The sequence below is a fragment of the Coregonus lavaretus genome (genome assembly GCF_964263955.1).
Source record: "Coregonus lavaretus genome assembly, chromosome: 15".
Classification (NCBI taxonomy): Eukaryota; Metazoa; Chordata; class Actinopteri; order Salmoniformes; family Salmonidae; genus Coregonus; species Coregonus lavaretus.
The window spans coordinates 45,270,587-45,283,240 of NC_140002.1; the positions used below are offsets into that span (position 1 = coordinate 45,270,587).

The following is a 12,654-nucleotide window of genomic DNA, read 5'->3' on the forward strand; positions in this document are numbered from 1 at the left end:
TTTTGCCTGTGCTTAGCTATATTCCATTAATTTTTTTATCCTGAAAAATTCCCTAGTCCTTAACGATTACACGCACACCAATAACATAATGCAGCCACCACTATGCTTGAAAATATGGAGAGTGGTACTCAGTAATGTCTTGTATTGGATTTGCCCCAAACATAACACTTTGTATTCAGGACAAAAAGTGAATTGCTTTGCAAGTTTTTTTCGCAGTATTACTTTAGCGCCTTGTTGCAAACAGGATGCATGTTTTGGAATATTTGTATTCTTTACAGACATCCTTCTTTTCACTCTGTCAATTACGTTGGTATTGTGGAGTACCGTAACTACAATATTGTTGATCCATCCTCAGTTTTCTCATATCACTGCCATTAAAGGGATACTTTGGGATTGTTGGCAATGATTTTAGCGTTAGTTATCATTGGCTCGCGAAACGACCTCTAACTTCCTTCATACTGGACACAGAGACATAGAAATGGTATCCACAAGTATCCCTTTAAACTATGTAACTGTTTTAAAGTCACCATTGACCTCATGGTGAAATCCCTGAGTGGTTTCCTTCTCCGGCAACTGAGTTAGGAAGGAAGCCTGTATCTTTGTAGTGACTGGGTGTATTAATACACCATCCAAAGTGTAATTAATAACTTCACTATGCTCACAGGGAATATTAAATGTCAGCTTTTTTGTTTGTTTTTACCCATCTACCAATAGGTGCCCTTCTTTGCGAGGCATTGGAAAACCTCCCTCGTCTTTGTGGTTGAATTTGTGTTAGAAATTCACTGCTCGACTGAGGGACCTTACAATTATCTGTGTGTGCGGTACAGAGATGAGGTAGTCATTCAAAAATCATGTTAAACACTATTATTGCACACAGCGAGTCCATGCAACTTATGTGACTTGTTAAGCACATTTTTACTCCTGAACTTATTTAGGCTTACCATAACAAAGGGGTTGAAAACTTATTGACTCAAGACATTTCAGCTTTTCATTGTTCATTTGTAAAAGTTTCGAAATACATAATTCCACTTTGACATTATGGGGTATTGTGTGTAGGCCAGTGACCAACAAATATCAGTGTAATCCATTTTAAATTCAGGCTGTAACACAACAAAATGTGGGAAAGTCAAGGGGTGTGAATACTTTTTGAAGGCACCGTAAAATCAACAGTTGTAATGTTTGGATTCAGTCTTGTGTCAGGTGAACTGTTGTCCTTCACCTTTAGTCTAATAATTTTCCTATAATCTCCAAACGGTTCCCTTTTAATTGCTACCATGGTTATTAGGGATGTGCACTTTCCCTTTCAATAAGATTCGATACATATCTAGATACAAGGGCTCCGATATGATACAGGAACGCAACATTTTCGTTTTAAACGATTCGGTGCGATTCGGTTTGATTAGAGAACAAATTGATATGATTCGATGCACTTCATTTTCCATTCTAAATGAATGAGCTGGGCCTGTCTGAGCTGAAGTGGTTGTGTGTGTGTGTGTGTGTGTGTGTATGGTGTATGTACTATAAAGGCACCTTGCCTAGTCTCATAGATGGCTCAGTTATCTACCACCCCACTCATATTGGGAGGTGGGGGGGCAATGTAGCCTATTTCTTTGATTCTAAAATCACCATCACCCACTAATTAACTTATTTTTGCAGATTAAGTGTTTGAGCAAGGAATGTATCAATATTTATTGTTTACAAATTAGTTATGACATAGGCAATGAATATACACTGAGTGTACAAAACATTAGGAACACCTTCCTAATATTGAGTTGCACCCCTTTTTGCCCTCAGAATAGTCTCAATTTGTCGGGGCATGGACTCTACAAGTTGTCGAAAGCGTTCCACAGGGATGCTGGCCCATGTTAACTCCAATGCTTCCAACAGTTGTGTCAAATTGGCTGGATGTCCTTTGGGGGGTGGACCATTCTTGGTACACACAGGAAACTGTTGAGCGTGAAAAATCCAGCATGTTGTAGTTCTTGACACAAACCGGTGCGCCTGGCACCTACTACCATACCCCATTCAAAGGCACTTAAATATTTTGTCTTAACCCATTCACCCTCTGAATGGCACACATACACAATCCATGTCTCTAGGCATAAAAATCCTTCTTTAACCTGTCTCCTCCCCTTCATCTACACTGATTTAAGTGGATTTAACAAGTGACATCAATAAGGAATCATAGCTTTCACCTGGATTCACCTGGTCAGTCTATGCCATGGAAAGAGCATGTTTTGTACACTCAGTGTATTTCTCATGCGATTTACTATCTAAATGACTGGCAATTAGTCATAACCTAAGGGAAGTTGCTTTGCATGGGTATCAACTAACTAACAGTATTTCCCTAGCTTTCACCTGGATTCACCTGGTCAGTCTATGTCATGGAAAGAGCAGGTGTTCTTTATGTTTTGTACACTCAGTGTATAACACAACTTTGAATTACACCCCATCTCAAAATGTAATGGTTTTGTCCATTAAGTTTTTACGGAGTTATCTTCTCTTCTACTCTCACTTCAGCCACGCAGTGCGCCTCGCAAAAGTGATTGCTGTTCTCGTTATAAAATTATCAGAAATGATCAAAAATGTATATCTGAAAATGATCATATACGCTGGATGTTTAAAGCAAAACTACCAAAACTATTGCTGATGGTGAACCTGAACCATCTACACTGAACAAAAATATAAACGCAACATGTAAAGTGTTGGTTCTATGTTTAATGAGCTGAAATAAAATATCCCAGAAATGTAACATACGAAGAAAAAGCTTATTTCTCTCAATTTTGTGCACAAATTTGTTTAAATCCCTGTTAGTGAGCATTTCTCCTTTCCAAAGATAATCCATCCACCTGACAGGTGTTGCATATCAAGAAACTAATTAAACAGCATGATCATTACACAGGTGCACTTTGTGCTGGGGACAATAAAAGGCCACTCTAAAATGTGCAATTTTGTCACACAACACAATGCCACAGATGTCTAAAGTTTTGAGGGAGCGTGCAATTGGTATGCTGATTGCAGGAATTTCCACCAGAGCTGTTGCCAGATAATTAAATGTTCCATTTCTCTACCATAAGCCACCTCCAATGTCGTTTTCGGGAATTTGGAAGCAGGTCCAACCTGCCTCGCAACTGCAGAGACCACGAGTATGGCGTTGTGTGGGCGAGCGGTTTGCTGATGCCAACGTTGTGAACAGAGTGCCCCATCGTGGCGTTGGGGTTATGGTATGGGCAGGCATAAGCTATGGACAACGAACACAATTGCATTTTATCATTGTTAATTTGAATGAACAGATACTGTGACGAGATCCTGTGGCACATTGTCGTACCATTCATCTGCCGCCATCACCTCATGTTTCAGCATGATAATGCATGTTGTAGTTCTTGACACAAACCGGTGCGCCTGGCACCTACTACCATACCCCATTCAAAGGCACTTAAATATTTTGTCTTAACCCATTCACCCTCTGAATGGCACACATACACAATCCATGTCTCTAGGCATAAAAATCCTTCTTTAACCTGTCTCCTCCCCTTCATCTACACTGATTTAAGTGGATTTAACAAGTGACATCAATAAGGAATCATAGCTTTCACCTGGATTCACCTGGTCAGTCTATGCCATGGAAAGAGCATGTTTTGTACACTCAGTGTATTTCTCATGCGATTTACTATCTAAATGACTGGCAATTAGTCATAACCTAAGGGAAGTTGCTTTGCATGGGTATCAACTAACTAACAGTATTTCCCTAGCTTTCACCTGGATTCACCTGGTCAGTCTATGTCATGGAAAGAGCAGGTGTTCTTTATGTTTTGTACACTCAGTGTATAACACAACTTTGAATTACACCCCATCTCAAAATGTAATGGTTTTGTCCATTAAGTTTTTACGGAGTTATCTTCTCTTCTACTCTCACTTCAGCCACGCAGTGCGCCTCGCAAAAGTGATTGCTGTTCTCGTTATAAAATTATCAGAAATGATCAAAAATGTATATCTGAAAATGATCATATACGCTGGATGTTTAAAGCAAAACTACCAAAACTATTGCTGATGGTGAACCTGAACCATCTACACTGAACAAAAATATAAACGCAACATGTAAAGTGTTGGTTCTATGTTTAATGAGCTGAAATAAAATATCCCAGAAATGTAACATACGAACAAAAAGCTTATTTCTCTCAATTTTGTGCACAAATTTGTTTAAATCCCTGTTAGTGAGCATTTCTCCTTTCCAAAGATAATCCATCCACCTGACAGGTGTTGCATATCAAGAAACTAATTAAACAGCATGATCATTACACAGGTGCACTTTGTGCTGGGGACAATAAAAGGCCACTCTAAAATGTGCAATTTTGTCACACAACACAATGCCACAGATGTCTAAAGTTTTGAGGGAGCGTGCAATTGGTATGCTGATTGCAGGAATTTCCACCAGAGCTGTTGCCAGATAATTTAATGTTCCATTTCTCTACCATAAGCCACCTCCAATGTCGTTTTCGGGAATTTGGAAGCAGGTCCAACCTGCCTCGCAACTGCAGACCACGAGTATGGCGTCGTGTGGGCGAGCGGTTTGCTGATGCCAACGTTGTGAACAGAGTGCCCCATCGTGGCGGTGGGGTTATGGTATGGGCAGGCATAAGCTATGGACAACGAACACAATTGCATTTTATCATTGTTAATTTGAATGAACAGATACTGTGACGAGATCCTGTGGCACATTGTCGTACCATTCATCTGCCGCCATCACCTCATGTTTCAGCATGATAATGCACGGCCCCATGTCGCAAGGATCTGTACACAATTCCTTGAAGCTGAAAATGTCTCAGTTCTTCCATGGCCTGCATACTCACCAGACATGTCACCCATTGAGCATGTTTGGGATGCTCTGGATCGACATGTACGACAGCGTGTTCCAGTTATCACCAATATCCAGCAACTTCGCACAGCCATTGAAGAGGAGTCGGACAACATTCCACAGGCCACAATCAACAGCCTGATCAACTCTATGCGAAGGAGATGTCGCGCTGCATGAGGCAAATGGTAGTCACTCTAGATACTGACTGGTTTCCTGATCCACGCCCCTAACTTTTTATAAAGGTGTCTGTGACCAACAGATGCATATCTGTATTCCCAGTTGTGAAATCCATAGATTAGGGCCTACTTTATTTATTTTAATTGACTGATTTCCTTATATGAGCTGTAACTCAGTAAAACCGTTGAAATTGTTGCATGTTGCGTGTATATTTTTGTATAATAAAATCTATTGTAAGCCCCGTTCAGCAGGTATAGCCAGATGAGTTGTCTCGGGTAGCTTACTTTTATTCCAGTAAATTTTCAACAGCGCATAGATAACAACTGAGCAAGTTGCATTGGTTGTCACTCAACTAATAAAGCCTAATATCACGCAAGCCATTTTAGCATTTGAATGCTGAAGGTACCGCCCAGATGTGCAAGATCAGGAACAGGGCGGCTACCTCTCTTTGGAATAACTGTGTGTTACTCTAGTGAAAGGATGATAAACTGCATTGATTCCAGCAGAAACTTAGCCTCTGAAGACAGAGCTGCCTCATGCTGGCCAGCTGGAAAATAACAACAGGACACATTTTCAATGTATTTGTATTTAGCTATGTTTTCATCGATTGTAGGGCTGTAGCCATTGAATCCTGGTAGTTGTCACCTTGAAGGAAAAACATCAATCACAAAATTGGCCGCTGGCAGAGCGCGGCCTCTCGCCCCAAGCGTTGCCTCAGTGAACGGTTCTTGCTATCCGGAATCTTTGGGACGTCCCTACCCCATTGAAGTTTAAAATTGTAAATGGTAAGGGTTACGGTACAGGTTAGGTAAGGGTTATGGTTAGGGTGTAGTTTAGGGATGTTCCAAGGATCCCAGATAGAACTAACCCTCCATGAAAGGCGTCAAGTACTCCCACACAGCTAGTTAGTTGAGTACTCGTAATGGAAATGGGGGTGGTGAAACATGATTTTGGACCAGTCCTTGACAAGTGACAACCCGTACATCAAAACGTACAGGGCATTCGGAAAGTATTCAGATCCCTTGACTTTTTCCACATTTTGTTACGTTACAGCCTTTTCCCCTCATCAATCTACACACAATACTCCATAATGACTAAGCAAAAACAGGTTTTTAGAAATGTGCACATTTATTAAAAATAGAAAACTGATATGACATTTACGTAAGTATTCAGACCCTTTACTCTGTACTTTGTTGAAGCACCTTTGTCAGCGATTACAGCGTCGAGTCTTGGGTATGACGCTACAAGCTTGGCACACCTGTATTTGGGGAGTTTCTCCTATTCTTCTCTACAGATCCTCTCAAGCTCTGTCAGGTTGGATGGGGAGCGTCGCTGCACAGCTATTTTCAGGTCTCTCCAGAGATGTTCAAATCGGGTTCAAGTCCGGGATCTGGCTGGGCCACTCAAAGACATTCAGAGACTTGTCCCGAAGCCACTCCCGCGAGGATGGAATTATGGTCAGATTTGTCAAATGGAGCGCGAGGGAGAGCTTTGTATGCATCTCTGTGTGTGGAGTAAAGTGGTCTATAGTATGTATGTAGATCAATGACTGTCAACACAGTTACATGCGGTTCGACACTGAAAGAGAGGACGCATCAGTTATCACAAAATAGGTATTTTCGGAAGGTAGAAAGAATTTAATATAAGGAAAATAAACATTTAAACCGGCGATTTGTAACATTTCAATTGATATTCTAACAGATGCCTGCTACATTTGGATCGGTTTGGGGTCCGCGTACCGATGCACTTGTATCTTAAACATTTGAATCGGGGACCGATGCGTATTGGTGAATCGTTACATCCCTAATGGTTATGCATATGCTTTTCATATTTCTTCTTTAAGAAACATTTAAATGTAGCCCTATCTATCTAGGCCAATTCCCACGAGTGTAAAGGGTTAAGACATTATCCTCGTTGTACCATGCCATGTTAATTGGACTCCTGTTTGTTATAGGACATGGATGAGGCCCATTTTGGCTACTCCTTCAAGTACCTGAAGAACAAGCCAGTGAAGGAGCTGAACGGAGATCAGTTTTTAAAGATGTGCCAGGCCGAGGAGGAGGGACTTCTCACCATTGACATTTGCATCGACCTCATAGGGGTCAAAGGGTAAGCGGATGGGTTTCTCATTATAGACATTTGCATTGACATCATAAGAGTCAAAGGGTAAGGTGAGGGCATCAACCTCATAGGGGTCAAAGGGTATTGGGAAAACAACCTTTGAGTTAACCTTTGTCTCCTAGAATGTTTCTTTGGTTTGTTCAGGACAAAGCTAAAGGCTTCGGCTCAACTATATCCTTCTGCTCAAACCTTCTCCAGGGATTCTTTATTTTTGGTTCAGATTTTGGTTCATAATAATGTTTCTCTCTTCCTATCCCCCCCCAGGTTTGCAGGTGACCAGATGTACTTTGATGAGATCAAGCAGTTCTATTACAGAGATGAGTTCAGCCACCAGGTGCAGGAGTGGAACCGACAGAGGACCCTGGCCATCGAACGCTCCCTCACACAGTTCCTCTACCCTCAGATGGCCAAGGAACTCAAGAACAAACTCATCGCAGAGTCCAAGGACAACATCATCAAGGTATATATACTTGATAGCATTACAGCACACCTAGCTACAATCCAGGACTCCATATCATGTGTTCCATATAATGGTGAATACCTCAAGAGTTGGCATAACTTGATCATTGGAGATTTTTTGACTTTTCATGTAATTGTGAATTTCAATTTAGAAGAGCCGATGATACAGCGCGTGTTGTGAATAAACATCCATTTCAAGCTTTAGTGTACATTTGGTCACAGTGGTGTATAATTCCTCTTCCGGTTCACCTTTGACCCTAGTCATGTTGCAGGAGGCTGTATAACTGGCTGAAGGTGTAGTGTAGGTTGGTTGACCCTGTGATATTGTGTGTCCGTCCAGTCGTGTTGCAGGAGGCTGTATAACTGGCTGAAGGTGTAGTGTAGGTTGGTTGACACTGTGATATTGTGTGTCTGTCCAGTCGTGTTGCAGGAGGCTGTATAACTTGCTGAAGGTGTAGTGTAGGTTGGTTGACACTGTGATATTGTGTGTCTGTCCAGTCGTGCTGCAGGAGGCTGTATAACTGGCTGAAGGTGTAGTGTAGGTTGGTTGACCCTGTGATATTGTGTGTCCGTCCAGTCGTGTTGCAGGAGGCTGTATAACTGGCTGAAGGTGTAGTGTAGGTTGGTTGACCCTGTGATATTGTGTGTCCGTCCAGTCGTGTTGCAGGAGGCTGTATAACTGGCTTAAGGTGTAGTGTAGGTTGGTTGACACTGTGATATTGTGTGTCCGTCCAGTCGTGTTGCAGGAGGCTGTATAACTGGCTGAAGGTGTAGTGTAGGTTGGTTGACACTGTGATATTGTGTGTCTGTCCAGTCGTGTTGCAGGAGGCTGTATAACTGGCTGAAGGTGTAGTGTAGGTTGGTTGACACTGTGATATTGTGTGTCTGTCCAGTCGTGTTGCAGGAGGCTGTATAACTGGCTGAAGGTGTAGTGTAGGTTGGTTGACCCTGTGATATTGTGTGTCTGTCCAGTCGTGTTGCAGGAGGCTGTATAACTGGCTGAAGGTGTAGTGTAGGTTGGTTGACACTGTGATATTGTGTGTCCGTCCAGTCGTGTTGCAGGAGGCTGTATAACTGGCTGAAGGTGTAGTGTAGGTTGGTTGACCCTGTGATATTGTGTGTCTGTCCAGTCGTGTTGCAGGAGGCTGTATAACTGGCTGAAGGTGTAGTGTAGGTTGGTTGACCCTGTGATATTGTGTGTCTGTCCAGTCATGTTGCAGGAGGCTGTATAACTGGCTGAAGGTGTAGTGTAGGTTGGTTGACACTGTGATATTGTGTGTCTGTCCAGTCGTGTTGCAGGAGGCTGTATAACTGGCTGAAGGTGTAGTGTAGGTTGGTTGACACTGTGATATTGTGTGTCCGTCCAGTCGTGTTGCAGGAGGCTGTATAACTGGCTGAAGGTGGCTCCCTACAGACCAGACCAGCAGGCGGAGGAGGAGGAGGATGATCTGATGGACGAGAGTCAAGGAAAAGGCATCAGAGTCCTGGGAGTGGCCTTCGCAGACAGCAGGTGTGTGTGTGCGCGAAGGGGAAGGTGGTGTGTGGTCGTGTTATGTTTTTGTCAAACTTATTGTATACCATATATATTAATAATAACTGAAAGTTGTAATTCTGTTACCATAGAGACACGCCAGTGTTCTGTTCTCTGATCAACGGAGAGGGAGAGGTGGTAGACTTTCTCCGTCTGCCTTACTTCCTGAAGAGGAGGAACGCATGGAGGGAGGACGAGAGGGACAAAAAGGTACTGGACGGACGGACGGCAACATTCAACAACCTCTCCTCTGCCCTCCTCTCATGCCAGCTTATCATTTAGCCATACATTCATCGGAAACATCACTTTGTCAGTGTAGTTGTATCAAAAGCTATACAAGTCTTCTCACTTTGGAAGTATCATGTATTCCAGGAGATATTGCAGGCTACACTTTGGGTTTGTTTATTCAGCTGCTGTCACCAACCTGTTAATCCTTAGATGTTGTCTCGTTTTATTTTGTTCATCTCATAGTCTTGTATTTCATACTTCCATTCGTATGATTATTATGATGGAGCCTATTATTGTAATGTTTTGTCTCCTCAGCTCCAGGACATTGAGAACCTAAAGAAGTTCCTGATCAGTAAGAAACCTCACGTGGTGGCTGTTGCCGGGGAGAATAGGTGAGCCTTCTCCAACTACTGACCACATTTGAGAAACAAAGCCTTTCTCTGTATGTGCAGAGAGCGCTTAAGAGTTGGTTCTCGTTGGTTTATTTTTGGATACCTACGGTAAAGGGCTTTTTTGCGTGTGCGTGTGTGTTACATGTGCGTGTGTGTAGGGACGCCCACATGATAATGGAGGACATTAAGAGGACAGTGAGTGAGTTGGAGCAGGAGTCTTCTCTGCCTGCTGTGGGAGTGGAGCTGGTGGACAACGAACTGGCCATGCTTTACATGAACAGCATAAAGTCTCAGGTACACACACACACACACATATACACGCGCAGTCCACATGAACTGCAAGAATGCATAGCTACGTACACACACACATCTGATGACACATATCTAACCATACTCCTGACATTCTTCCCTCTCTCCTCCTCCCTCACTCCAGACTGACTTCAGAGACTACCCTCCCCTGCTGCGCCAGGCCGTGTCCGTAGCCAGGAAGATCCAGGATCCCTTGGTGGAGTACTCTCAGGTCTGCAGCACAGACGAAGACATCCTCTGCCTCAAACTACACCCTCTTCAGGTGAGACACTGAGTGTGTGATGTGTCATCAGGACCCATATTCATAAAGCCTCAGAGTGGAAGTGCTGAAATAGCAATCATGTATATTGTTTAATTTAGATCATAATGAATACGATTATATGGACATGGGGGACCTGATCCTAGATCAGCACTCCTACTATGAGATGCTTTTTGAATACGAGCACTGCTTGAAAATTGTCAGATACTGAGTGGCCTTCGCAGTAAATTGACTTTCTGGTCCCCTTTCTCTCTCCTCCCTCCCCACCTCTCCCTCTCTCCCACCTTACCCTCTCAGGAGCATGTAGTAAAGGAGGACCTGCTGAATGCTCTGTACTGTGAGTTTATAAACCGGGTCAACGAGGTGGGGGTGGATGTGAACAGGGCCATATCTCACCCCTACACACAGAGCCTGGTCCAGTTCGTCTGTGGCCTCGGACAAAGGAAGGGATCGCACCTGCTCAAGGTCTGTGTTTTGTCTCTTTGTCTCTGAGTGTGTCTGTCTCTCGCTCTCTTTGTCTGTCTGTCTGCAGGTTTTGAGTCAGAGCCGTGTTCAGTATGTCTGTGCTCGTTCCATGTCTGTACACGGTCTGTATTGTGTCTCGTCCTCTCCACGGCAGTCCTGTGTCATGCAAATGTGTATGTAGACCTTTGTCCTTTGTAAAGGAGCAACGTTAGACATTTGTACAGTATTAGTATACCAATGATGTCTCTCCTTCCCAGATCCTGAAGCAAAACAACACTCGTCTGGAGAACAGGACTCAGCTGGTCACCATGTGTCACATGGGCCCCAAGGTCTTCATCAACTGTGCCGGCTTCATCAGGATAGACACGGCCTCGCTCGGAGACAGGTACGTGTGTCTCTCTCTCTGTGTGTGTGAAGGGCAAATAATTATATTGGCTACCTAGAATGTTCTTCCCACACTGCGTATTCCTATGAAAAAAAATATAAAATTTTTGTTTTGTATTCTCTTGGTATTATGTTGGTTCTAACTCAGCCCCTTCCCCCCTCTGCAGTACGGACTCATACATCGAGGTTCTGGACGGGTCCAGAGTGCACCCGGAGACGTATGAGTGGGCCAGAAAGATGGCGGTGGACGCTCTGGAATACGATGAGTCAGCGGAGGACGCCAACCCGGCCGGTGCGCTGGAGGAAATCCTGGAAAACCCGGAGCGCCTCAAAGACCTGGATCTGGACGCCTTCGCTGAGGAGCTGGAGAGACAGGTACGGGGGGGGGGGGGGTGTTGGGGGGGGGGGTGCTCCTGTCTGTTATGTTGTTCTTACATCCCCTAAGAACCATGCTCTCTCCACATATACCTTTTGAATGACCTCTCACATGTCCTATCCTTGCATGATTACTTTAATAAGAACAATATGCCATACTCACCTTGTCCTCTCCCCTGTCCCTGTAGGGTTACAAACATATGTATGATATATTCACCTTGTTATCTCTCTTACTTCTGTTCTTTCCTGTAGGGTAATGGTAACAAGGACATCACTCTGTATGATATACACTCGCCTACATATTTACTTGGACAGTGAAGTTAAAACGTTTCATTTGGCTCTATACTCCAGCATTCTGGATTTGAGATGAAATGTTTCATATGAGGCGACAGTACAGAATGTCACTTTTTATTTGAGGGCATACATATCTGTTTTACCGTTTAGAAATGAAAGCGCTTGAGGTATCTAGTCCCCCCATTTGAAGGTGTCATAACTATTTGCACAAATTCACTTATGTGTATTAAAGTAGTCTAAAGTTTAGTATTTGGTCCCATATTCCTAGCCCGAAATGACTACTACATCAAGCTTGTGGCTAGAAACTTGTTGGATGCATTTGCAGTTTGTTTTGTTTGTGTTTCAAATGATGTTGTGCCCAATAGAAATGAATGGTAAATAATGCATTGTGTCATTTTGGAGTCATTTTTATTGTAGTTAAGAATAGAATATGTTTCTGAACACTTCTACATTCATGTGAATGCTACCATGATTACGGATAATCATGAATGAATGGTGAATCATGATGAGTGAGAAAGTTACTGAGGGTCAAAGATCATACCCCCAAGACATGCTCACCTCTCAACATTACCAATAACAGGGAGGAGGTTAGCATTTTGGGGGTATGATATTTATGCCTCTAACTTTCTCACTCATCATTATTCACGATTCATTCATGATTATCTGTAATCAATGTAGCATCCACATGAATGTAGAAGTGTTCAGAAACATATTATATTCTTAACTGCAATAAAAATGACTCCAAAATGACACAATGCATTATTTACCATTCATTTCTATTGGGCACAACATCATCTGAAACACA

At 43.0% G+C, this 12,654-nt stretch overlaps 1 protein-coding gene across 1 annotated transcript in view; it reads left to right on the forward strand.

Moving 5' to 3' along the window:
- Positions 1 to 12,654, forward strand: part of LOC311143067 (transcription elongation factor SPT6) — a 60,327-nt gene that overhangs the window by 16,446 nt on the left and 31,227 nt on the right. Inside the window, exons 16-25 of the mRNA XM_084178878.1 lie at positions 6,987 to 7,141; positions 7,418 to 7,613; positions 8,980 to 9,122; positions 9,236 to 9,353; positions 9,687 to 9,763; positions 9,922 to 10,057; positions 10,197 to 10,334; positions 10,629 to 10,796; positions 11,054 to 11,181; positions 11,348 to 11,555. Coding sequence (XP_084035004.1) covers positions 6,987 to 7,141; positions 7,418 to 7,613; positions 8,980 to 9,122; positions 9,236 to 9,353; positions 9,687 to 9,763; positions 9,922 to 10,057; positions 10,197 to 10,334; positions 10,629 to 10,796; positions 11,054 to 11,181; positions 11,348 to 11,555 — 1,467 coding nt within the window. The remainder of the gene's footprint in view (positions 1 to 6,986; positions 7,142 to 7,417; positions 7,614 to 8,979; positions 9,123 to 9,235; positions 9,354 to 9,686; positions 9,764 to 9,921; positions 10,058 to 10,196; positions 10,335 to 10,628; positions 10,797 to 11,053; positions 11,182 to 11,347; positions 11,556 to 12,654) is intronic.